This window comes from Cucurbita moschata, unplaced genomic scaffold (assembly GCF_002738365.1).
Source record: "Cucurbita moschata cultivar Rifu unplaced genomic scaffold, Cmos_1.0 Cmo_Scf00041, whole genome shotgun sequence".
Classification (NCBI taxonomy): Eukaryota; Viridiplantae; Streptophyta; class Magnoliopsida; order Cucurbitales; family Cucurbitaceae; genus Cucurbita; species Cucurbita moschata.
Genome location: NW_019268557.1, coordinates 617,968 through 644,168, shown reverse-complemented (window position 1 = coordinate 644,168; position 26,201 = coordinate 617,968). Strand labels below are relative to the sequence as shown.

Below are 26,201 nucleotides of genomic sequence, written 5' to 3'. Positions count from 1 at the left end.
TTTTTTTTTTTTTTTTTTTTTTTTTTTTTTTTTTTTTTTTTTTTTTTTTTTGTCTCTATACTTTAAATTTTATCTTTAATCTTTAAATTTTGTATTTAACAGACATTTGTTAAATTGAGTCGATAATTTTCTTTAAAAAAGTGGGCTGTGTGCACTAAAAAAGAAAAAAAAAACTTAAATAGGCTATAAATAACACTTAAATAGTAAAAGTAAACAGCAATACCTATTAGGATTAGATTACAAGCTTCCTTTTGTGAAAGATAATATCACTTTTTCTCCATCTAATTATGCCGATTACAGGCATAATTAAAGACGAAAGCAACGTCTAATCATGATTTATTATACTCAAACCATCATCATATTAGCAATCCATATATTTATACATAAAGAATAATTATAAATAAAGTATAATACAACTAATTACGATGTATATTATCGACCTAGCCATAACATTTCTAATTCTAATTTTAAAAACAATTCGACATATGTTTTTGAAAAAGATTCTCCAATAAATTTTTAATTTTTTTTTTATATTGCCACCACCTACTTTGAATAATAAGACGAGACTCATGAATAGATAATAAATAATAATAAAAATAAAAATGATATTATAAAAAACTCTAGCTCCAACTCCTTATTAATTAAATCAAAAGTAAATTGAAAAACATAAAATAGAATAAATTTCAATTTTATTATATTTTCGGCAATATATTGAAAAACACACACAATTTTTTTTCCTCTTCATTTTTTTTTTGAAAAAAAAGTGGAAGATTTTTCCTTGTCATCATGAATAACCTTTTCCCTTTTGCTAGTTTCAGTTAGTGTATATAATATTTTATGTTTCAAGATATTGGAGGCAAACCCCCTCCTCTCCCCACTCAAAAATAATAATTAATTAATTTAAAAAAACTTTAATTATTAGTTCAACACCGTCATATATCCACCTCTATGCCTCTATTTAACTATCATTAACGTCGCACAAACACATCTTCATTAATTTAATTCATAATGTTTCCTTTTCTTTATCTTTTCATCATCAAAAAGAATAAAATGGGTCTAAACAAATATTAAAATTTATTGTAAATCATGATCGCTAAGGCATTATCATGGAACGGTTAGTTGGCCTCAAATCCTAAAAATTTCGATCAAATTGGAATGCTTGGTTAGAAACCACGACCCTTTACAAACCATGTGACTACCCTTTATTCGAACAAAGTACACTATAGAATCTCCTCTTATAACCTCTTTCTCTATAGCTCTCGAACAATTTTAAAAACTTTGGTCCGAGCTAAATATTGAAAAGCTTAAAATGATGGTCGTGTTGGAGTGGCAATGACTGTATTTGGCACCGCCTGAATCTTTCCCTCTCTCTCTCTAAAACGTACACAGAAGCACATGCTGATTTGTGTAAAAATGGGACCCCAAAATCTGACGCTACAATCCACTAGGATGACTCATCAGCTACTTGAAAATCCAATTTTTTTCTTTTTTTTTAAAAAAAAGAAAAGTCTCTCACAACCTCCCTTTTTTGAATGTCTTTTTCATCGTCAAAAAAAAAAAAAAAACAAAAAACAAAAAACAATAATATCTTTATTGGGAATCTTCTGTCATAGTGGTAAATAAATAAATAAATAAAATAAAATAAAAAAGGGTTCCTTTTTTGTGTGTTTTTTGAACCAATTGGTAATGGGGTGTTCACAAAGGAGAGGTTTTTATATAAATTGAGAAAAGAAAAAGATGCCCAAAATGAACCCTTGCTGACGGTTAGGGTTTGCCAAAGAAACAAAGCTTTGGCCGACCATTTGTCTGCTCAAGATAATAAAAACTGAAAAATCAAATTTTTTAACTTTACACTTTAATTGTTTTTAAAAAAAATAAAATTAATACCCTGTAGTCTACGCGCATTTCTATCCCGACCAATTATTGAATAAGATGATATAATGTACGTATAACGACATCACCGTTATATCAGATATATGAGAAATATTATTAATGATATTTTAAGTACCCAAGTTTTGACCGAACGTCGAATCATTAGTCATCTTATTGTCGAGAAAGAGGAAGGAAAAGTGAACGACCCAAGTGCATGTGGATTCCTCGTCATTTCTTTTCTTATCTTTTCCAAAATTAATTATTCTTTGTGTTAGACAAAAGATGTGAGGAAAACAAGGTTGTAATATTACTAAATAATATAACATTCAACGAGTGGCATGGAATTACAAAGCCTTTGTGGTTTTTACGTACATAAGATAGAGAGCTATACAATGAACAGTTTAATTTATAGCTACACATGAATCAAATCGACACTAATAAACTAAAGCTAATCAAATGGTTGATGGGTTTTAAGTAACTTGCTTCAATAATCAATGGGTTTAATTTTCAAGTTCAAATTCAATCGTTGACACTGCTTTTACCACTGATCTAATTCGTCTAAAATAGTTGTCTCGTAAGAATAGTCTTGAAGCTGATCAGCAAATACACGAACATCCAATACACAAGGCTTTTGAATTCTGTCGTTGTTGTCTGAAAAAAAGAAAAAATGAAACATTACAAAAGAAAAAGTTTTTAGCTTTCTTTCTTTATTTTCCTATGGTAAAGAATGAATCAAGTAGAAAACGTAAGGAAAGTTATCGTCTTTTTTACTTTATTGATACGAAATCTTTTGGGTGAAACTCGAAGAAAAGTACCTTGGTGGCTGAAGAAGACAGGGAGATGGACGCGGAAGAGGTAGAAGAGGAGCTCAGCAACGCGGAGAGGCCGACATTGTAAGCCATGGTTCCATCAGGTTGGTAGAGACCATAGTTTCGTTCAGAGGTTGGTCCAGGCTTCATGTCTTCATTAAAGAGAGCAAAAAGGTAGACTTCGAGTCTCATATTTGGCCTAAGAGGGGTTCCTTCATTGGCCAATTGCCTTCTAAGCAAGTTCCTATTGTAAATGGCTGCATTTTGAGCTGTGGCTCCAATTTCATCGAGGTCTCCTTTTGAAGGCCATCCTGTCTCTGAAACCCTAACCTCAATCCCATCAAAACCAAGCCTTGCCATGGCGAAGATCACTGCATCTACTTGAGCATACAGCATATTGTCATAATTAAGCCTAGTGGAAGGGTCAACCATGTAAGACATGGGGTTTAAAAGAGCATAATCCAATGATATTTTATCAGGGTTATCTTTGTAAGCGAAATATGGGTATGCATTGATCCAAAATGGGGCTTTTGTGCTTGACAAGAACTGCAAAAACTGTGAAATGTAGGTTGCCACTTGTGATTTGAAGCTCCCAGCTGACGGCGGGAAGGACTCCTCAAGAACAGCCAAGGATGTTGGGGTTGACACATGAACATATGAGCCTAGCCCTAGTTGAGCTAAAGCTCCATGAATGCTGATCATTGCTGGGACTAGGTTTGCCATTAGAGCGGTGTCGTTTCCCGTGAATATCTCGTTCCCAACCGCGATTCCGGTGATCCTGGCCGCTGGGAAGTATGGCTTGATGTGGGTTGCTACCCATTGGACTGCTTGTTGAGGATCCATGAGTTGGGTTAGCATCTCGTTTTCTATGGTGACTATAAGCTCTGTTTTGGAGTTGGCAAATGTAGCCAATATTTGAGGGTTTGTGTCATAAATTCTCACTTTTGAGATCTTAAGTGAAGTTAAGAGCTCAAGAACTTTATCTGGGGGTGGCAAATTATCGCCAACTTGCCCATAATTAATGCCTAAACATTCAACTCCTGCCATTAAAAACGATGCTAAGATCAATATACAAACGAATAACAAAGAGAAAAAGAGTGGAAGATTACACATTGACGTTGAAATACCTGAGGCTGTGAGAGAGAATAGAAGAAAAAGTAGGATCATGGCAATGTGTGTGAGAGAGAGGGCTTTGTGGGAATGCTTTTGTGCACAAGATTTGCATTGGGAATATGGGTTACAATTTGGGTGTGGAGATGGGTACTATATAGAATTGGGAAGTGTCTCTTTTCAACTTTCTCCCGTCATCAACACGCCCAATAATGGACCCTTCTTTCTTCACATACAAGCAATTTACAAAAAGGGGACACCCCTTGTTCTTTTAATACACATCAATATATAGATTAAATCCAATACAAAATTTCATTCTCCCTAACATTTTTATCATGAAACGGGCCAAAACGGACAATATCTATTAACGGTGGGCTTGGGCCATTACAAATGGTACCAGAGCTCGACACCGAAAAGTGGGTTTGTGTTGTTACAAATGGTATTAGAGTCCGACATTGAGCAATGTGTCAACGAGGACACTGGGCTCTCAAGGGACATGGATTGTGAGATCCCACATGGGTTTGGACGGTAACAAATGATATCAATGTTAGACACTAGGCGACATGTCAGTGAAAACGTTGAGCCCCTAAGGGAGGTGGATAGTAAGATCCCACGTGGGTTTGGGCTGTTACAAATGGTATCAGAGCTAGACACCGGTGGTATGTCAGCGAGGACACTAGACTCCTAGTTCAGGCGGCATGTCAAGGGACGTGAATTGTGAGATCCCACGTGGGTTTGGACTGTAACAAATGACATCAATGTTAGACACTAGGTGGCATGTCAGCGAGAACGTTGAGCTCCCAAGGGAGGTGGATAGTGAGATTCTACGTGGGCTTGAGCTGTTACAAATGGTATTAGAGCTAGACACCGGCGGTGTATCAGCGAGGACACTGAACTCTCAAGGGAGGTGGATTGTGTGACCTCACATTGGTTGAAGAAGGGAAAGAAGATACAATACGTAAGAGGTTAAAACAAACAATATCTAGTAACGATGAGCTTGACCGAGTATATAAAAATCTTTGATTTGAGGGGGAAAAAGAAAAAAGCACAGTATATTATATAATGTTGTGGAAATGATTCAATCTCCATAAAGAAGAGATTATGTAATATTTGATTATTAAAATGATGCCTCATTACTATAGTTGACTTAGCATTTAAAATTTGAGGAGAGAAAGAGATTGGAGTTGTTGTTGTTGTCATCATTCAATTTCATGCCCATCACATGGAAAAGGAATGGGGATATTTATTAATGTCACATATCTTAACCATATATTATAAATATTAAATATTTATTTCTTAATTTATTTTAGTCCTTATATATTTTAAATATTTATGAGTTTTAAGTAATGAGGGAGTGAAATTGAATTTGTATTTTAATCAAAGGAAGAAAGTGGGACGAAAGTAATTAACTTTTAATTAGCTTTGGATATTTGGATAAGGATGTGGAAATTACCAGCCAAAACGGATGTGTAAAGTCCTCCAATTTTTGGAACATAAATTAAATTTCAAAGGGTCAAATAAAGTGGGCTTATTATATTTGTCACGTGTAGAATTACATTATCTTCGTATTAAATAGATTGAGAATTAATGAAGTTATTAATTGGGATTAAGGTTTTATATAACTTGATTTATTTTTTATTTTTTTGATAGAATTAAAAGGCAGTGTCCTTGGAGAATCACTTTTACATGCAAATTGGCCAGCAAAGATTTTATTATTGATGTTGGGGTAAAGTTAAATAATTTGGACCCACCCAACCCATCTACTTGCTTCAACGACTATCTCAATTTGAGTATAGCTTGATGAATAAGAATGAAGGGTAAATAAGGGATATATGGATGAACGTATTAATAATAAATAAATTATTCTTTTAATTTCCCTTTTTACCAAATAAATAAAAATATATTTATAAAGTTTCCATATTTGGGTTTAGAAATTAGTGAAAGTTTGGGAAGAGAAAATTTGCCTAATTATTTTAGGGCTTTAGGTATATGATGATAAGATAAGCTAATGTAAAAGGGGATTGAAAAGCAAGATTGGTTATTTTAGCCAATAAAGTTTTCTTTTTTTTTTTTTTTTTTTTTGGGTTTTGTTGATAAGAATACAACCTCTCAATTTCCATTACTCTTTTCTAAAGTTGCCACGTGGGAGCCACGTCATTAGCCCAATTGAATTGTAATTAATAAGTCTAGAGGAATTGAATTTAATACACAAAAGGAGATTGATTTTAGAATCTCAATTTTGACGGTGAAGGAAGGAACCCCACAAGTATATATAATTTATAAATTAAGAGAGAGAAAAAATTGAATAAATAATGGATAAGAGTTTTGAAATGGGCCTTATTTGGGCCTGGGCCTTACGATAGAATGGATCCACAATCCACTGTAGTCCATAATGGATATTAGTCAGTCGGCCCAAATCCAGTTGAGATCCTCCATGGCAGGGAGGTGGAGGTTGAGGAAGCGATCCAAGTCCTTGAACGAGGTGCTGTGCAGAAACGACGCCGTCCGGTTCATATAACTTTTCTCAACCTCCACTCGCGGCCTCTTCCTGCAGGTCCCTCCACCGCCCTCGACGGCGGAGGAATGCTTGCCGGTGAGGGTCTGAACGACGGATTTGAAGTTGGAGACGTCGGTGTGAACATGGTGGTACTCAATTAGCACCACCTTCACTCCTCCTGCCGGCGTGTTCTTGGAGTCGGCCATTGTGCTTGTGGTTGTGCTAGTGCATCGGGGTGTATTATTATATATGGAGATAAAAGAGCGTATGAAAAAGTGGAGGGCGTTTAGTCATGAGTCAAAGGAAGCATGCGAAGAACGTTGAATTAATGAATTTGAGTCTTTGATGGAGAGTGTTGCGTCGTAGGAAGATACGAATGCAAAATGCAACCATTTGGCCTCTTCATAGCCTTATAAATGTAGTTTTGAGTTGAATGAGCAGAGTTTTTCAAAGTCAAAACACACCCTACGTGCTTTTGTCTTTTCGTCAAGGAAGGAGGATGATAGGCTTCGCAGTTTGGTAGGCCGCTTGTGTTTAAGGTACACGAAATTTATACTTAATGCACATGAGGGCTTGCCCAAGTAGCTGTCTCCTGGAGGGCCGTATCGGAGTTTTGATATGAGTTTCGACATGTGACTCGAGAATTAAGTCCATTTATATGAAAGATGAAAGCTTACCAGTGACTTAAGTGAGTTACCCTATAGCACAAGTGTGTGTCACAGTGTGGGCGAGTGTCATGGGACGAGCATCTTCCTTTGAAAATGGTCTTTTGAGGACAGTACCGAACGAAATAGGTGTGCCAGTATTGCGCCATAGCCCATGTGTCAAAGGTTGGATTATGTACCCGCTATCTGGAACGTATGTCGTGATACTCGAGTGAACTTGGATGGATGGATGTTTGAATGTCCTAAAGAGATGATCGTCGCCTGAGTCAGTTCCTAACGAATGTGTCAGAGCAAACCAAGATGGCCGATGTGTCCCTAGACATGGGATGACATCACAATGCATTGTTGTGTTGCAATGATTGAACATGCACGCACAAACGTGTGGTTGAACAAGCTTAGATTCCACACAAGTGATGTTCGGTTGACGAAGACAAATCTCGCCGACGATAAGACGAAGTTAAAAACTGGACGAAAATGTGAATGGGGCTTGAGTCCCCCATAATCCTTGTCTTGAACGTGTCAAGATCACAACGTCGCACAATTGAAGATGTACACAATTGAAGATGTACGATCGTGTCGCCCAATTCACCAACAGACAAGTTCTCCCTTTTCGACAGTCATAAGGGTTTTGTTCCATTTAAGCTTTGAACTCTGAAAAAGCTCAGCTCCAATTAAAATTAAATTCGTCACTCAAGCTTTGTCAGAAGAGAAGCTCACAAGAAATTCATCTCAACCTCTGCCATCAACTCTGATTTGCCAATCATAATTGTAACGCAGATATGAAACTATCAACTAAATCATTCAGCAAGCAACATGAAACGAAAGAAACATAACCGTTCATTTAAAACAACAATGATCCAGGCCAAGACATCTCTCTAAACGCAGTGCACAATCAATCTCCAGCTCGTTACATTACACAATATAATATAAAAACATTTCTACATTCCGAAGTTCTGAATCTCTCTATTCCATTTTTCTAGTAACCAAACAATTTCAAGAGATCCAAACACGAAACAAATGCAAGCAAAACAGAACAATAGAACATTGTTACCTGTTGACCATTCTTGAAGTGGCAATTCAAGAGCCGGCGATCAGCAGACAAATTCCAAAGCGAAATCATCAACACGAACCAAAGAATCTAAATATCCAGAATTCGATTCACAAGAACAAATAGCCTTTATCTTCAACAAGAAAATGCTATTATCCGTTAAATACAGAAATCTAGAGGGTGAAATTAGGGCATGAATTGAAATCAAACGCCCTTGACGACCTCAGAAGTGGTCGAAGATGGATGAGAAGCCTTTACACCATCAAGATCTGGACTCAAATCAGCGTTGGGATTCAGAGGAGCGCGTATATCGGAAACGTCATCGTCAGGATCGTAATCCGGATTGAGAGAGCGATCAATGGCCTCGCGACCTTTCTCGAGGCAAGGCTTGCAAGCAGTCTCGATGGTGATCCATCCTAGAATCACCGCTCCGATTGCTATCACCGCCGTCGTTATTGCCCCCATTCCGATTCCGATTTCGATTCCGGCCTTTACACGATCTCTTCGCGAGGAAAAACAAACAAACGTTCCATAATTCGGTCTGCCCCGAGAAACAGCAAACCGACAACCTTTTTTGGGCTAATGCCATCGGAGGCCCATAATTTGCTTTACCCAATAATTGGGCTTTGATCTTACTAGCCTTTTCACCTGTCGGCCCAAAGTGCAATAAAGCCCATTTCAATTCACCTGTCCGCCCAAAGTGCAGTAAAGCCCATTTCAATTCACCTGTCAGCCCAAAGTGCAGTAGAGCCATCAAAAGGACTGTTTTATGAGTCAATTAATGGGCCAATTTGACACGTTTTTACAAAAAGGGATAGAAATCTTTCAATTAAAACAACTTTTTCCTTAACTTTAATTAGTAAACCTAATCCGATAATGAAATATAAAAAATCTTTATGTTAATTGATTTATTTTGTTAGGAACCAAGAACATACCCGATATTGGTAAAGATGTATTTATTACTTATAAACACATATCATTTCTTTAATTAGTCAATGTGGGGCTTCCTTCTAACAATCTTAAAAAATTAAGAACAAAATCGTTATCTAATATGAGACGGGATTGGATTGAATAATTTCTTGAATTCTGGGAAAATGCATGCATGAGGTGTTCTTATTGGATTTATGCTCAAACACTGATTAGGATGGTTTTCACACTTTGTCACAAAAATTCTTTTTTGAGTACCAAACTCCCATTTTCCCATCCTTTTTCGTCACGCAAATTACACAAGATTTTCATAATTGACACTTTTGGTCTTTGGCCAAAAACATCAAACACTTTGATTTCGACGACTACATGCATATTTATCACAATTTCAATTTCGATCTATCTTTTTTTTCCTTCCACTCACCGTTCAATCCTATAAACTTGTTCAAAGTTGGTATGTGAATGACATCGATTCATTCACGCACTTCTTTTAAATGTTGTACATACAAAAATAGCTTTTTCACATTTTAATATTAAGACTAAACGGTAACTATCGATTATATTAAGGATGAAAGTGGACCTATAACAAAATATGAAAAAAGCGAGTGGGGGTGGAGTTTGCTGTTCATTCCCTAAACCGTAATTTATTGCATTCGAGCTCTTGTAAGCTCATGTGGCACGTATTCACACACCGAATTTAGGGTTTCTTCGTTTTCTAAGTTATTCTCATGCCGAATGTTTCGTTTCGTAGATTATTGGCGTTGAAGATGTTTTAGGTAAAATAAAAAAAAGTGGGTATTCTTTTTGGTTGAATTTTTTAGGAGAGAATGAATTGATAAAGAGAAAAGCATAGAATATTTAGCGTAAACGTATGTAATTACATCACCAATTAGGCTTAAAACAGGAAGCAATTAAAAAGCATTGGACAAAGAAAGTGGAAATATGAGTTGGAGTTAAGCACCAAAATTTGAATAAAAAAGCTTAGTAATGATGCACTTTGGGGGGTGGGTTTTGACTGTTTTTGGAAGCTTAAATATCCAAAATTCCTCATATCATATGCTATTTAAGTTGACGTTTCTTGCAACTTGCTTGTTCCATAGACCTTGGCACCCAATTAATCTCTTCTTTTTTCTATGAATTCTAATTCGCTTTTGACTCTCAACTTCTGGGATTCCTTTTTTCGGGTAAAAGGTTCGATTTTGAAGTCATAATCTTGAGTTTGGTACACCGTCCATTTGCATTATATACACAATTTTTCTTGCAATTCCAAGTTGGCGCCGTTTATGCTTACTAATTTTCTACCTATAATTTTTTTTCTTCTATTCTTTTAACTCAATCAATCAATTTAAGAAAAGGAGAATATTGAGAGAGTTGGTAGATGGAATAAAGTGGTATTTAAAATTACACAAGTCAGTGATTCGAATGCTCTTGTTGAACTCTAAAATTCTTGTTGAACTCTAAAAAATATAAGTTGGGTTCATTTTGAATTATGTTCTAATCATGAATAAAACACTAACGATAGAACTCGGGCGGTATCACTGTTTTTCAAGGTGTAGAGACCATGAAAAGTTGGAAGAAACTAAAGGTGAGTTTAGTGTTTTCTTAGAATGTTCTAGAAATATTTTGTGAGATCGCATATCATGGGTTGTTACAAAACGGTATTATAGACACACACGAGACGGTATGCCAGCAAGGACGCTGGACCCCTAAGAGAAGTGAATTGTGAGATTTTACAATGGTGGGCTGTTACAAATGGCATCAGAATTAGATACCAAACGGTGTGTGAGCAAGAACGTTAGGCCTTAAATAAATTGTGAGATCTCATATCCCTGGGTTGTCATATATTTAGTTTTTAAATTTTAATTATTGAAATTATTTTTTTCATTCCAAAAACCTTAAATTATGAAAAAAAACCACCTTAAAAGATGAATTATATTGTCACCTCGTATTAGTTATGTTTATAATGTCTAAATATCTATGTAAATCAAAACTTTAATAAAATCATCACTTTAGACTATAGATACACACATATATATAATTAAATTGAAAAATAGGTAATTTTTTAAGTAATCCATGGAGCATGTGCAAACAAAACAAAATCTCATCAGAATCTGGCTGGTCTTTAATTTGTTCGATTGAATGGCGGTCGTGTTTTTTCTGGGACACAAGTCTTAATTCGGATGGATCCTTTCAATTTTTGTAATAAAATTTGGTCAAATTTAACGCTTTTTTATACCTAACTCTTGGAATTACATGCAAAAAAAAAATTAAAATAAAATAAAATAAAAATATTCCCTTCTTTTTCTACAGCAAATCCACTCCCACCATTCCCATATTATATATAATTAAGTTAATCACACATACATACCTAGTTAAGCTAATTAGCCAGTTAGGTTAAAATTAGTGATTAATATTAATTAATTATTAATTAGTGGGTTAATTAATGGGTGTGGCAGTTGGTAGTTGATTTCTGGTCAGTCAAATTCAGTTAGGCATCCCCTTCCAATTATTAAACCAATTTTAATTAAATATTTGTAATATAGAAATAAAGAGATTAGGACAACACATGATTTGCATCCCAATACCCATACATCATCTTTCAATTATAATTCACCCATAAATATATATAATATTTAACTCTATTTTATATTCAATTTACCTAACTATGGGTTTTCTCTCTTAATTACCTCCCCCGTATCATCTCAACATTAAAATAATATTATTTATTGGATGCTAAGCTTAAACCGCATACTAACCACGTATCATACGTAAACAAAATGCAAACTAATTCATCTTAATTTATTACAATGATCGGAGTTGAAATAAATGGGCAAGATTTTGCATATATTCTCTTCATGTGCGACCCAAATGGACAAGGGAAAAGACAATAATTAAGTTGTTAATAAGATCTTAATCACCAAAAAACCCATGTTACTTAAGATTACGAGAATCTCACATATATATATATATGTGTGTAGTAGGAAGCACATGTACTATTGTTGTTCATCAATAATTATCATGTACTATTATTGTTCATCAATAATTATTGTGTTTAATTATGACTAACTTAATTTTAAATTTTGGTCGATCATATCTCTGTCCAATTTCAAATAATTTCAAATAATTTTAAAATTTAGAATGTAATATAAAATTAAAACTTTCGACTAATCAAAATTTGGCATATTCTATGAAAAGGAATTATATGATTGAAGATATTGCATTATATTGGTGACCATATACATTGTAATTCAAATTTTTTATATATATTTCAGATATTCATCCCTTACTTCCAAATCTTGCTTTAAATCATGAATCTTTACACTTACTTTTTCTTTTCTTAATTTTTTTGTTTGGGTATTTATGGATAATTCTCACAAAATAAATAAACTCGCAAAATTATAGGTTAACCTAAAATATTAACACTTAGAGATGTCCATTTTATCGGGGTTCTTGAATAGAGAGGAGATTCCCCATTTAGACGAGAAATAGGGGAAAGAGTGGATAACATTTTTTCACTGTTAAATAAATGGAGTCCGAGACTGGATTACATTAATTTCCCTGTTCCTACTCATTTAATGTAAATATATTTTCAACACATTAAAAATAGTTAATTAAAGCTATAATAGTAATATTTAGACTAAAAGTATTGGTTTATTTTTATAATTTTTTTTAAATAAAAATTATATTAAAAAATAAAATTTTATAAGAACTATTTCAAAAAAATAATAATAAATAGAAAAAATTGCTGTCGTAATCGCCACAAAATAAATGTGGAATTTTGCTAATATGGAGAATGAAATAGATGACGGGGATAGAGACAAAGAAGGCTTCTCTGTCCCCATCCAACCCCATAAACATTTGTATTAACACCCTTAATTAAATTATCTAAGATGAACGCTATACCCCAATGTTTTAATTTTATCCATAAACATTTGTATTAACATCCTTAATTAAATTATCTAAGATGAACGCTATACCCCAATGTTTTAATTTTATGAACCATCAATTTTATTTTAGGTTTGGTTTGATGTTTGACATAAATTGGTTTTTTTTTTTTTTGGTGGAAGGATAAATGTATTAATTTTGGAAGGCATGGTGCAGTCCATGTGCGCCAACGGCTAACAACCACAATAACCACCATCTTAACATATTTAATTAAACTTAACTTTTTGATTACTTCATCAATGAGAACATCCATTTAGTTAATATTAAATCTCTCCTTTTTTTTTCTTTTTTATTAAAAAAATATTTATAGTTTAAATTAAGATTATGAGCGCAAATCATGTGCTACTTTTGGGCGTGTAGGTCATGAACACATACATTTATGTTGTGTCGTTTATCCATTTCTATTAATATTATAACTCAATTTTTAGCCTTATCCATGCTAGTGGCTTAAGCATTAAATACAATTTCCCCCTCCATAATGTAAAATTATTCATATAAATTAAAAAAAAAAACCCCGAAAACCCTAATCTTGCTTAACAAATTAGCACTACTTAAAATTGGTTCCAAGTGTCGACAAGGGACATTTGTTTCAATTTTATTGGAGATTTTTTTTAAAAGATATATATAAATATAATCGAAGAATTATGCAAAAATGGTTGTTTTAATTATTTGTTTTTTTGTCGAGGACGTGTCGTTTCCACTCACGGAGATTAATATTAACATTAGTGGGAACTGTCGCTGTTTTTTTGTTCATTTCCTTAACCAATGAAAAAAATGGGTGTCTCCAATTCCTGCGTGTTTATTCGACGGAAGATAATTAATGTTAAAAGAATATAAAGTCTAACAACACACGTGTCAAATGTTAAGTGACATTAATTTCACATAAGCAAAATATACGGTTATGATTTATTTTACGTAATTATTAGATTTATTTATGTTATGATCGTACTATAAATTTCTCTCTTTATCTTGTTAATGTCTACAAAATTTCTCTTTCTACCACGTGATATTTGTTGTCTTTTAATGTTTATGAAATGACAAAATATGTTTTTGGGTAAATATTTACTTTGCGCGATTATTCAATTATTCTTTCTACCATTTTCTATTTATCGTTGACCAAAAGATGTGAAAATGTCTTGTTCTTTATAAGAACATGTGTTTCATAGAAGATGGAAAGAAACTAAAGCTCAATGTCGAATGATGACAAAGGAGTGGGTGACCGAAGTATTATTGTTACTAAGAAAATCACATGTTTGGGACAGTTGGTATTATGGATATTTAGCCTTCTATTGTGGTTTACTATATGTATTATATTTGACCTAATATCTGAGGTTGATTCAAACCAAGTTGGTGAAATAAGAATTCCATCAATATAACCCAACATGTCTGGATTTCTAAGTAGAGAGAAGTTGGTTTTTTAAAAGAAGACAATGGGGGAAGAAAGGTCGTTGAAAATAAGAAGATAATAAGAAGATTCAGAAGTCACAGAGAAAAGAGGATCAGAAGTCATGAGAATATTTACTAAAATCATCACACGATGGTAAGAGTTCTATATTTATAATCATTTACAGAATTAATTAAAATGAATGCACGATATTAACCTATGATCAAGGGTCAAATATAATACATATGGTAAACCGAAAGACTAAATATCTCGAACAAGACATGTTAAAAGGAGGATGAATGATTGAGAAAACGAGGTGGGGTTGGTCGAGCACATGGGCTTTGCATCCAAACTCACACCTTGTCTCTTCTCTTATCATCACTTCATCACCAAAACACTTAAACTTTTCTTAATACTCATTTATGGGTTTAAGATAAACACTTGTAAATCACAATTAGGGCAATAATTAGATGGAGAGAGAGGCGTGGAACAAAGCTTGTAAAGATCATATGGGTGCCGAAATGTGCCCCCAAAAAGAAATAAATATAAAAATAAAAAAATAAAAAAGTTCAAAGATTTTATTTAATGTTGAATCTAAAAGAAAAGGAAAAAGTAGTTGGATTCCAATTATTTGATAATATTGGTTCTTAAAGACAGAGATGAACAGATGGCTGTGCTTAAGAATGTCGGATTGTTTAAAGCTTAATCGGACGGCTCAAAATCAAAAGCATATCATTTTCAAACCCCCAATCCATTCTTCTTTTAAATTCATGATAATGATGATGACCATTAATTTCTTTATATATATCCCATAATAAATAATAATAATTATAATAATTATTATTATTATGGAAAATGTAGAATTGGACTTGTCCTCGACCTTCTTTGGCATATTCGCTCCTTCTTATCACAAACTTAGGAAGAGATGGAAAATGTGAAATAATTAACTAAAAAATATCTTTTATTCAATTTTTAAATTATGAGGGACCAAGCCTTCCAATACTTTATTTTTAATTAATAATTTCATTTAAATAAAACCCAACCCTTCATCCATTTATTTATTCACTTATTAAATTAATGTATAATAACCCAATAATCATTTCACACGTTACCAAATTAAAACAATAATCTCTAACTAATAACATCATAATCATTAATTTTTCGTTTTTATTTTATTTTATTTTTGTCTTCTATTAGCAAATAAACATGTTAACTAACTTCTTATTTTCCAATATTTTTTTCATAAAATATATTTAATTTATCGCATAAATTTATAAAACTAAAATAATTGTTTTCAGATTTTGTTCAGTAAAAAAAAAAAAAAAAAGAATATCCCTACAATTGCGGCTTACATTGTAATAAAAGTCGAACCAAAATTGATGAGAGGTAGATAGATATCAAAGCCAAATAGCCAATCACTTTCATTCTTTCGGTCCGGCCGCCGTAGGCAGCGGTGCCGTCCGTTTGGTGGTGGACCACGGTGGAAGACTGTCCAACCGCAAAAAACATTTTTGTTTTGTTGTTTTTTTTTTCTGGTCAAAATTGTAGACAATAGGAATTAGGGGACCGAGAGAAGATCAACTTGAAGGTTATTGTCGTCATAAATTTTGACCCAAATTGTTTATAATTAATATTCGTGAAAATTACGGTTCATAAAAATCTTTTAGATTTCTCTCTCAAGATAGGTTAATAAAAAGAACAGATTAAATTCTCGACCAATTTATGTTTCGACATCGACACAAAAAGGTTATACTTGCTTATATATACAATACAGAGACGTTAATTAAAACATAATTAATTTCTCCCTTTCTTTAAAAAATAATAACTAATCTTAGATTACCTCTTATAAACTTCACTACTTAAAACATTAAATAAATATATATATATATATAATTAATTAAATGAATGTGAGAAAATTAAAGAAATAATTGTAAAGAAAAGGAGGAGGATGGTGGTGAGGATTAGTTAAATTAATATTATTTGGGGTTATTTTTTTTATAATTAATTAATTAGTTAATTATTAATAATAAGTAAAGGTGGGTCCGTAGGGGGCACAGTGATGTGACCAAGATTTCGTGGTTGAAAGGCACCCAGAAAACGGCCACGTGGGTTGGTTGTGACGCCTTTGAGGACCGAACGCGGGATTTCTTGGGCTATGATAACGCCGTTATTGCAAGAACAAAATGAAAATAAATGCGTAATAATAAAAATAATAATTATAATTTTATGATAATTATTATTAGTTAGCGTATTTTGTTGTGGTGCCTTTTCCAGAAAACAACCACGTGGTGTTGTGTAAGATGTCTGAAGTGGACCTCTTCATTTCTCTTTCTATCACCGCCCCACTCTCTATTTATACCTCATTTTCTCTCCCTTTCCTCTCCAAAACTTCTTTTTTCTTTTTTCTTTTTTTTTTTTAATTTTTTAATTTTTTAATTTTTTTTTTTTTTAATTTCCTTTCTCAATTTCAATTTCTATTTAATTTGGACTCACTCACTCACTCACATCTTTAAACCCATGGCGGCTTCTTCCCCTTCTCCCCCTTGTCTCGATTACTTGGGATTTCACAATTCCACGAAATCAATTAATGGTTTCAAGAATGTTAACCACATCAGGCAACCTTCCAATCACAACGCCGTTATTCACTCCGCTCTTCACTCCCCTTCTGTTCTTCATTTCCCCAATCATTCTCCTAATTTTCACGACAATCTCATTAAATCCCCTAATTCCAACTGGAATTTCCTTCAGAAATCCGCTTCAATCGCCCTCGACATGGCGGAATCCGCCTTGCTTTCCCACGAGCTCCGCCACCCACTCCCTAAAACCGCCGACCCACGTGTCCAAATCTCCGGCAACTTCGCTCCCGTCCCCGAACAACCCGTCAAACATAACCTCCCTGTCACCGGAACCATCCCCGATTGCATTAACGGTGTCTACCTCCGCAACGGTGCTAATCCTCTCTTTGAACCCACCGCCGGTCATCACCTATTCGACGGCGACGGTATGGTCCACGCCGTCACCATCAATGACGGCTCTGCTAGCTATGCCTGCCGGTTCACGCAGACACAACGTCTAGCTCAGGAACAACAGCTCGGGCGACCGATTTTCCCTAAAGCGATTGGCGAACTCCACGGGCACTCCGGAATTGCTCGGCTGTTACTATTCTACGCGCGAGGGATGTTCGGGCTGGTGGACCATAAGAAGGGAACCGGAGTGGCGAACGCCGGTTTGGTGTATTTTAACGACCGGCTTTTGGCGATGTCAGAAGACGATTTGCCGTACCACGTGCGTATCACGCCTTCAGGAGACCTTGAAACTGTAGGCCGTTACGATTTCAACACGCAGCTTGATTCCACAATGATCGCACATCCGAAAGTGGACCCAGTCTCCAGAGAGCTCTACGCCTTAAGCTACGACGTCGTTCGGAAGCCGTATCTCAAGTACTTCCGATTCTCCCCCGACGGAATTAAATCCAAAGACGTTGAAATCCCTCTTCAAACTCCGACCATGATGCACGATTTCGCCATCACCGAGAATTTCGTTGTAATCCCCGACCAGCAAGTCGTGTTCAAGCTTCAAGAAATGCTCAAGGGCGGATCTCCGGTGATTTACGACAAGAACAAGAAATCCCGATTCGGAATTCTCCCTAAAAATGCCACAAATTCCGATGATTTAATCTGGGTGGAATCGCCGGACACCTTCTGCTTCCATTTGTGGAATGCTTGGGAGGAGCCGGAGACAGAGGAGGTCGTGGTTATTGGGTCTTGCATGACGCCGCCGGATTCCATTTTCAATGAGTGCGACGAGAATTTAAAAAGCGTACTGTCGGAAATTCGGCTGAATTTGAGAACGGGGAAATCCACGCGCCGCCCAATTATCAGCGATGAGAAGGAGCAGGTGAATCTAGAAGCCGGAATGGTGAATAGAAACCGTCTGGGGCGGAAAACCCGATATGCGTATCTTGCGATTGCAGAGCCATGGCCGAAGGTTTCGGGATTCGCGAAGGTTGATCTAGTAACAGGGGAGGTAAAAAAGCATATTTACGGCGGTAGAAAATTCGGTGGGGAGCCGTTTTTTTTACAGAAAGAAGGGAATTCAGGGGAGAAGGAAGATGAAGGGTACATTTTAGCGTTCGTCCACGATGAAAGGACATGGAAATCAGAGCTACAGATAGTGAACGCCATGGATTTGAAAGTGGAAGCTACAGTGAAGCTGCCATCCAGAGTACCCTATGGCTTCCACGGGACATTCGTCGACGCAAAACACTTGCAAAATCAAGCTTAATTGATTCAAACAAATCAAACGAAAGTGATTTTCTTAGGCGAAAAAGGGAGAAATTACCAGAGGGATGGCATTGAGACAGGTCCCCGGATTCTCCGTATTCGCATTCAAAACCCAATTACCTTTTTGTTTCTGTTCTTTTTTTCTTTTTTTTTTTTGGTTTATTGAGTGATTTGACGAGGAAGCCCAGCTTGTAGCTTTTGGACAGTTCCGTAGATTTCGAGCTCAGCTGGTTTCTGTTTATTTTCTGTAAAAAAATAAATAATAATAATAATAATATTTATCGTATTTACGCTTCTTTTCGAGTCTGATTTGAATTTTTCGGTTTAAAATTTAAAAAAAAAAAAAATGGAGCAGATAATATTAAGAAGATAGAGAGAGAATAATATTGGGTATGAGGTTGTGGGGCCCAGTTGATGCAGAAAATATGGCTGTTTGGGTAAATTTGGTAAAATAAACAAAAAAGCAATCTACATGGAATTAATATAACCCCCTAACATAATTATTAAAGTGAAACCATGTTGGTCGGTTGGTTAATTAAATTCCACATTTGGAAATCATGCGACACTCAAAAACCTTATCACTCTTACTAGAATTATGATATTATTTTCGACCTTCATTCATTTCATCCAAAACAATCAACTTTAAATATTACCCATGAGTTGAACGAGTAGAAATTTCATCCGTAGGGAACATAAATAACACTTCCACTTGCCCGTCGTGTCCTAAGTTGTCTAGCTACTCTACAAAAACCTCCCTTTCTTTTCTTTTTATTTTTAATAATATTAATTAAAAAAAATGAAAATGAATAAAAGGGTGCTGAATTGAGGCAGCCGCCAGTAAAAAGTCAATGTTTGACTCAATTATAAAAAAATTATAAAAAATAAAAAAGTACTTTTTGCAGAAGTTGGAATTTGGAAAGGGAAGTATCTGTGTTTCTTCAATCCCAATAACTTAACCTTTATTTATTATTATATATTTTTTTGTGTCCACAAATTTTCACCCACACATTTATCCATCTAATTCGCCAAATCAAATCCCAGCTTAGATCTTTTATTTTTGGGATCATTTTTAAAAAGATTTCTTGGAAATTATGCATGGCAATAAAGTAATCAAGATTTTTACAATGTTACCAGTATGATAAATTAAGTTATATTAAAAAGAAATTAGGGTTGGTAGGAGAGGGAAGGAGCCATCCCCAAAAAATGTATGGTGATCAGGTTCAATGTCATGAGGCAACCACACAAACAACCGCATTTATATAAAAATGTAAGGCAGCCCACAGAGGCAGAGCCTGGGTGTGCGTGCGCCCTCCGTGTCCATCCGCCTGCGGCGCCATATGGCTTCTTTCTTCTGCCCTTTCACCTTTCACTCTTCTCTTCTTTTATATTTTTTTTTTTATATTATTGCATTTATTGCCAACAAATCTGCAACTGAAGGCCGAAAAAAAAGCCTCCCCACCCATCTCTCCCTCTTTTAATAATACAAAATAAAAAGTTACAAATGAGCCCTAGGGAATGGTTTAAGAGGTAAAAGTGTTAGAAACCTATTTCTAGTACTCGCGTGTTAAGAACGTGAGGTTGGTAGTGATACGGACTAAAACGATGAGTTTGGGCTATTATATGATATTACAATTGTATATTTTCAGATATCGGGAGGTGACGTATTATCTAGATGTTGGGAAGTGAGGTATTGGTTAGAAAATAAAAGGAAAAAGGAAGGAGGCCCTTGAGAAATTGAAGAGTTGTGTAAGTGTTTGGGTGGGTATGGAGTGCCTACAGTTTTGGGTATAAGACGATTGCATAGATAATTGGTAACAACGTCATCCCTTTAGACTAAAATAATAATAAAATAACTATTATTCTTCCCACATTACTGCTAACTCTGTGACTCACGCAGCTTCATTTTTCCGCTGCTGTCGCTTCCCAATCCCTACATTTACGCATCTCATCATAAATGTCTATCATTTCCTCTACCATTGCTTCATGGATTATCACTCTTTTTGTATTTTTCATTTTTCAAAATATTAACTTATTATCTCTTTCAAAACTCCGATATTAAATTATTTATATATTGACATAATATCGCACTCTTCACGATCTTCAAAATAAAAAGGTGATAGAAAACATTTCCTTTTGTCGGGTAAGTCTCAGATTGTTGAAATGACCAAATTACCCTCGCCCCGAGAAACAAAATAAAATAAAAAATTTAAGCGAAGGAAAAAGAAACGCCAATTTAGTTGCTTTCATGCCAACATGTTAGTATCCTTATATTTATCTAATTTCATTTTGTGTTGATGTGTGGGCCCATTCCCCCTTCCCCTTCATCGCTTCCTATTGTAAATTCCTCATCCACCATTTCATACATAACCGGTAATCTACGCACATCCACACGCATACACTAGGGCTTTTAAGGTCATTTTCACTCTTATCCAAACGTCGGTTTTTCGATAGCCTTCTCAACACTTCTACATGCTATTTAAAATACGTCTCTCTAACGTAATATCTAAGTCATCATTTCTCTTTAAGGTCGAACTTTGTCTCGATTGACTTCCAATCGTTACTTCGTTATTATGCCCATACTCACTTGTTACTACTATACGAACGAAATCAAACGTCAGGATAATTACTACTTAAAATATTACCTTTAATTTGTTTTTTAATACATAAAGTAACCCGAAGTAAGAAGATTGTTTAAAACTCACCCCACCTCTTAAAAATCTCAAAAGGTGTGAAGGGTGAGATGGGTAATTACTATGGACAAGATGCACCGACCAATGAAGGTTTGCCGGAAAAGTGGTCGGCCGACAACATATATGAGAAAAAGGCCCCATTTTGATAATAAAGTTGGGCATTTCGCCCCTGAATTTGTTGCTCTACCGGATCATCCATCAACGTCATTTCGTTCACAACAGGTTTTTACATGTTCTCGACACATCATGAACATTGTCTCTCAATTACCATTCATTTGCCTGTTTCTGTCTTTGGACACACCAATTTCCTCGTTTTTTGATTGATCCACTTGCCGGAACGGGCTTCAACTTGCATGTGCATGCCCGAAAGCAATCGGCCCCAAGATACTGACTTAAAACCTGTTTGGAATAACTTTTTAAAGTGTTTAAAGTTCATCATTATAGTATAGGAGGTCGAGACTACCTTAACCTAATAATGGTCAATTAAATTTTGTAGTTTTAATTATTATCTTTTTATTAGCTTTAATTTAGTGATTTATATAGTTTAATTGAATTGTGTTAATATTTAGACTTAGAAAGTAAGAAATAAAAAATGATTAATACGCATTCGAGTGAGTAAAAAATAGCGTCTTTAGATGATTTTGGGTTGTTTTATCATTCCTTCTTTTCTAAGCCGGTTTTGGGCCGTATGTTTTAATTGGGCTTGATATATGATGTGGGCCGACCGAGAATTTTCAGTTATGGGCTTTCCTTTATAAAAGCCCACAAAAGGTTGGTTTTGGTTTGTAACGTGGGTCGTTGGCGTTGACTTTCTTAGATTTATGTTGTAATTTTAGTTCCTAATAATATTTTTTTAATAAGCACCTAACCAAAATCTTCAAGTTTTTATTTTTATTTTTATTTTTATTATTTTGTCCCTCTTAATTTTTTACCTAATAAATTAGTAATTTATTTAACACTTAAAAAAATATATATATATATATATATATATATATATATTTAAGACATCAAAAGCTCGAAATTTTTCTGGTAAATTTGTAAGAAATGTGGTTGGCACCATTTTAATTAATTAGTTATATATATATATGCAAAAAGGTAATTGGTGGAGGGAGAAAATGGAAGCGCTTTATCTTTTGGGCACCATTGTCAGTACCTTCCTCACCTCTCTCATCCTCTCCCTTCTCCTCCACTTCCGATGCTTTGTCGGCCGTCTTTTCTCCCGTACCACTGCCCCGCCCGGTTCCGGAACAGGAGAAGATTCTGTCACTTTATATGAAGGTATTGTTTGGCACCAGCGAAGGCGCCCTGTCCACCATTCTTTCAGGTACGCTGTTCGCTATGCCCTAATTGACCTCGACCTCTCGCCTTCCCCTCCGTCTAATCACCTCTCTGCCGACGATGCTCGCCGAGTAGCTGCTACCTCTGGACCTGTGTAATTTCTTGATTCCTCTCATCTTCTTAATTCGCATTTATTCCATTGTTTACTTACGATGTTGAAGTATGTTTCTGGATTGAAATGACTTGTTGAAGCTTTGTTTCATTAATGTTACTTTCAGTTCTCTTCTGACGATTCCATCCAGTGTGCGATATGAACAAAATCCGTTGAGTTTGTATTACTGCTACGAAATCGAAGGCTCCGCGCAGCAGTTGAAGAAATGCATAGCTGAGGCATCTTCTTTTCTTTCTTTTATATGTTTTGCATATATTAAGTATAAGCCATGTTTCAAAATGCAAAGAAGAAATTGAAGTCAAACAGATGCTTGTTTTGTTTAGGTAACTAATACGCCATGGGGTGAGAGAGTGATCTTTGTTTTCAATCCAAATTCTGATTTAATCGCTAAGCCGTTGCATGTCAGTCCTTTTATGGTAAGTCTTGCTGGTTCTGTTCCCTTTCTTTATGACATTCCATTTGAAAATTTATGTTCAATTATAACTACTATAGCCATTTTCTTCTAGCTGCCATTTGCATAGATGCGTGCGCTCCCAATCTTCATGACACTTGCAATCAATTGGTTTACTGTAGTTTTATTTGCCGTTACATGTTCATAATTTCAGGACATGCTTGGGAATTGGAGTATCAAAGCAAGTGCTCCTGGTGAGTATTTATCTGTGGCAATCTCAGTTCAGCACCCGGAACTTGGTGACTACTTTACTGCCACTTTGAAAGTAAAGAGGGTGTCCCCATCTTTTGGATCTAGTCACTCGATGTTCTTCTATCTGATGCCTCACAAAGTTGCTATATGGATATATTGGCATGTAAGTGGAATTGGGTAACTTTTGAACTTGTTATTAGTTGTCTTCTTCAACAGCTTAATGTTCATGTCGTATTCCAGATCAAGTGGTTAAACCTATTATCTAGAACCATTTGATTAAATGCATCATTTCATCTTTATCTAAATGATTAGGAGATGCTTGTCGCCGGTGTAGGGTAAGTTTATATGCAAAAAGTCCATATTCCTATCAAGAGTTTGCAAGAAATCACTCCAATTATAGTTAATTGCAAAAGAAGAATGGTTTCAAAACGATTTTGAAAGAAAGCACCAAGAAGAACAATGAAACTTTGCCAAACCATGAATTTCCTCCCTTCATCCATTGTCAACATTAGATTTCTCTTCTTCACATTATCAATACCTATAACTTCTCTGGATGGACGAAGAGTAACTGCTCTGGTCGACCAAATGGCTATACCTTTCCCACCTCGCTACACAGAAAATTTTTCTTACCATGTATTTCACTGCCTCAAAATTCAGATTGGTTCACAAATTGACGACTTCAAGAAAAATTCCCGATCTTTTTAGGTTTGTTTGTAAACTATGAGTGGGCTGAATGGATAATGTCTTTACGTACTTAGTAATCTTCTTTTTATTTCAATAACACTAAGGGGTGAAGATTCAAACTTCTAACCTCTTAAGTTGAACCATGCTTAGATTGGCTTACTTGCTAGCCTTCTAATAAGTCATGGACCAAGAGAAATGGAGTTTCTGTCGGATATGGAGCTAGACCTGGTAGAGATATATTTGGAAGATATTTGGTAAAGATGATCTATATGGTAGATATTTGGTAAAGATTTGATAGAGATATATTTGTTATATTTAGGTTTAAATCTTTGGAAGCTAGTAAATTGAAATCATAAATATACACGTAGTGCTCAAAATGTATTTTTCTTTGTTTCTGTATTCTCCCTTTAGCCAATATTCTTCCTTGAATTTTCTCTCTCCAATATTCTTCCTTGAATTTACTCTCTCCTGTTATTTGGGTTAGTTCGAGTGTGTACATTGTTGAGCGATCCTACTGGTCTCAAGTGGAAAAAATCCTACTTTTAGGCTTCTCTTAAAGAAAGACCAAGAGTCTTGAGTTTGACCTCATTAACCACTTTAGGCAAATCTTGTTCTTTTCATTTCTTGAAAGAAGATCCCGATGCCACTTCCAAGTCTAGTTTGAAAACCCAAACTCATTTCTTCTCCTTTCCCCCGCTACTGGACCTCTTGCAACCAGAACAGATTCCACTATGGCTCTTCCTCCAATAAAAGCTATCTGCTTCATATCATGAATCCCTGCCAATATCTCAATCTCAAGGCCGTATTATTTATCTGGCTCCTTGTTGAGAATATCCTCTCTATTTTAAGGTTGCCACGGCCTTGTATGATATTCGTGCTTTAGGGACATACAGACTTCGAAGCACTGAGTGAGGCCTTCATTGTTTCATTGTCATGTCATCACATATGAGAGCCTGACTAGGTTATATTTGCACTATATGATCCTCTCGCTTCTTTCCATGTCTAATAATAGTGCTTGAATTTTCACTTTTTAACGCTTGTGAGACTTGGGAAATGTTTACAACCATACCCCAAATTGGTCACCTGCAAGGTTTTGAACCCTTAACCATTTGGCTGAATGCTGGCTCTGTCTTCTACTATGCCCAACCTTTGGTCAGTTTACCTCTATTATCTTCTTGATTCTGACTGAGATTTGTTTCTGATCCCCAGGCTTTCAAGCTATGGTGGAAAGGTGTACAATTTCTTCAACATCCAAGGTATACCAACCCTTCATACAAGACAGATGCTACAATTCGTGATCAACAACTTCAATGCTGCCAGGGAATTGGATCGAACAAAAATAAACATCAAGAACTGAAAAGAGGGAATGACATAGACCATTGTGACAGTGAGAATGCAGCTCGTGAGTTCATTTGGACAAAGGCCAAGTGGCCTTGGGCTTAATACTACTGCTCTGCTGGTATAGTTACATAGCTCGTGAGTTCATTCTCCACTACATTTTCAATATAACAATGAAATAATCTCCCTTGTCTGTCACCCTCCCAACACCCACCCATTGTTTGATTGAAACAATGAGCTATTTGTTTAATTACAAATTTGATCGCTGAATTTTAATTCAGTTTATTGGCTTTAATTTGACCTCTTTCGTTGGGTTGGTTAAATGTGAGAAGCTGTTTTCAAGTCATTTTTTACTTAACCCGTCTCTGTAATACAATCGAACTGTACTCCTAGTTTGTTGTATGTATAGAAATGTACTTCGTATTTAAGATTACAATGTCTTTTAGTGATGGGACAATTTGTGAGGTTTTGTTTGATCGAACTTGAAGAACGACATTGAAATTTTTAATATGATAGTTTTGAGTCCAAGTTTTAAGCTACGTATTAAATGTAAATTTTTAAAATATTTGAGATTGTAGTTGCTACTTAAAAAACAAAATAATGAATAAATCAAATAAGAAAGAAAAAAATAACAGATTTCAAATTTTTTTTAAAAAATAAATAGTGAGATACCATCGAGGGCAAGTAAATAGTGTGAATTTAAAAATAATAAGAAAAAAATATTCTTTTTCTTTTTTTCTTTTTTTTTTTTTGGGTAAGAAATAAACACAAAAAAAACGAGGTAAGAAAGAATAAAGTAAAGCAACCTATTAAAAAAAAAAAAAAAAAAAAAAAAAAAAAAAAAAAAAAAAAAAAA

General features: G+C 35.0%; 4 protein-coding genes across 4 annotated transcripts; 2 read left to right on the top strand and 2 right to left on the bottom strand.

Annotated features, from left to right (window-relative positions):
* Positions 1-2,162: 2,162 nt before the first annotated feature.
* LOC111433179 (glucan endo-1,3-beta-glucosidase 11-like) lies at positions 2,163-3,905 on the bottom strand. The gene is made up of 3 exons (XM_023070133.1): positions 3,809-3,905; positions 2,688-3,721; positions 2,163-2,523 (listed from the first exon to the last, which is right to left on the bottom strand). The coding sequence occupies exons 1-3, from the start codon at positions 3,846-3,848 to the stop codon at positions 2,431-2,433; spliced, it is 1,167 nt and encodes a 388-aa protein (XP_022925901.1). The 5' UTR covers positions 3,849-3,905; the 3' UTR covers positions 2,163-2,430.
* A 3,864-nt stretch (positions 3,906-7,769) lies between these two features.
* LOC111433180 lies at positions 7,770-8,546 on the bottom strand. The gene has a single exon (XM_023070135.1). It carries the CDS (start codon positions 8,464-8,466, stop codon positions 8,206-8,208), a length of 261 nt encoding a protein of 86 aa, XP_022925903.1. The 5' UTR covers positions 8,467-8,546; the 3' UTR covers positions 7,770-8,205.
* An 8,127-nt stretch (positions 8,547-16,673) lies between these two features.
* LOC111433338 (9-cis-epoxycarotenoid dioxygenase NCED3, chloroplastic-like) lies at positions 16,674-18,826 on the top strand. Its single transcript, XM_023070380.1, has one exon. The coding sequence runs from the start codon at positions 16,775-16,777 to the stop codon at positions 18,539-18,541; it is 1,767 nt and encodes a 588-aa protein (XP_022926148.1). The 5' UTR covers positions 16,674-16,774; the 3' UTR covers positions 18,542-18,826.
* A 3,505-nt stretch (positions 18,827-22,331) lies between these two features.
* Positions 22,332-25,640, top strand: LOC111433320. The gene is made up of 5 exons (XM_023070340.1): positions 22,332-22,662; positions 22,787-22,898; positions 23,004-23,096; positions 23,286-23,486; positions 25,217-25,640. The coding sequence occupies exons 1-5, from the start codon at positions 22,346-22,348 to the stop codon at positions 25,448-25,450; spliced, it is 957 nt and encodes a 318-aa protein (XP_022926108.1). The 5' UTR covers positions 22,332-22,345; the 3' UTR covers positions 25,451-25,640.
* The last annotated feature ends 561 nt before the right edge of the window (positions 25,641-26,201 follow it).

Coding starts and splice junctions, on each gene's coding strand:
- LOC111433320 (XM_023070340.1), top strand. CDS start 22,346: ATGGAAGCGCTTTATCTTTTGGGCACCATTGTCAGTACCTTCCTCACC. Junction 22,899..23,003: donor TGAAGAAATGCATAGCTGAG/GCATCTTCTTTT, acceptor TGTTTTGTTTAG/GTAACTAATACGCCATGGGG. Junction 23,487..25,216: donor CTATATGGATATATTGGCAT/GTAAGTGGAATT, acceptor TCTGATCCCCAG/GCTTTCAAGCTATGGTGGAA.
- LOC111433179 (XM_023070133.1), bottom strand. CDS start 3,848: ATGATCCTACTTTTTCTTCTATTCTCTCTCACAGCCTCAG. Junction 3,722..3,808: donor ATTCTCTCTCACAGCCTCAG/GTATTTCAACGT, acceptor TTTTAATGGCAG/GAGTTGAATGTTTAGGCATT. Junction 2,524..2,687: donor TGTCTTCTTCAGCCACCAAG/GTACTTTTCTTC, acceptor TCTTTTTTTCAG/ACAACAACGACAGAATTCAA.
- LOC111433338 (XM_023070380.1), top strand. CDS start 16,775: ATGGCGGCTTCTTCCCCTTCTCCCCCTTGTCTCGATTACTTGGGATTT.
- LOC111433180 (XM_023070135.1), bottom strand. CDS start 8,466: ATGGGGGCAATAACGACGGCGGTGATAGCAATCGGAGCGGTGATTCTA.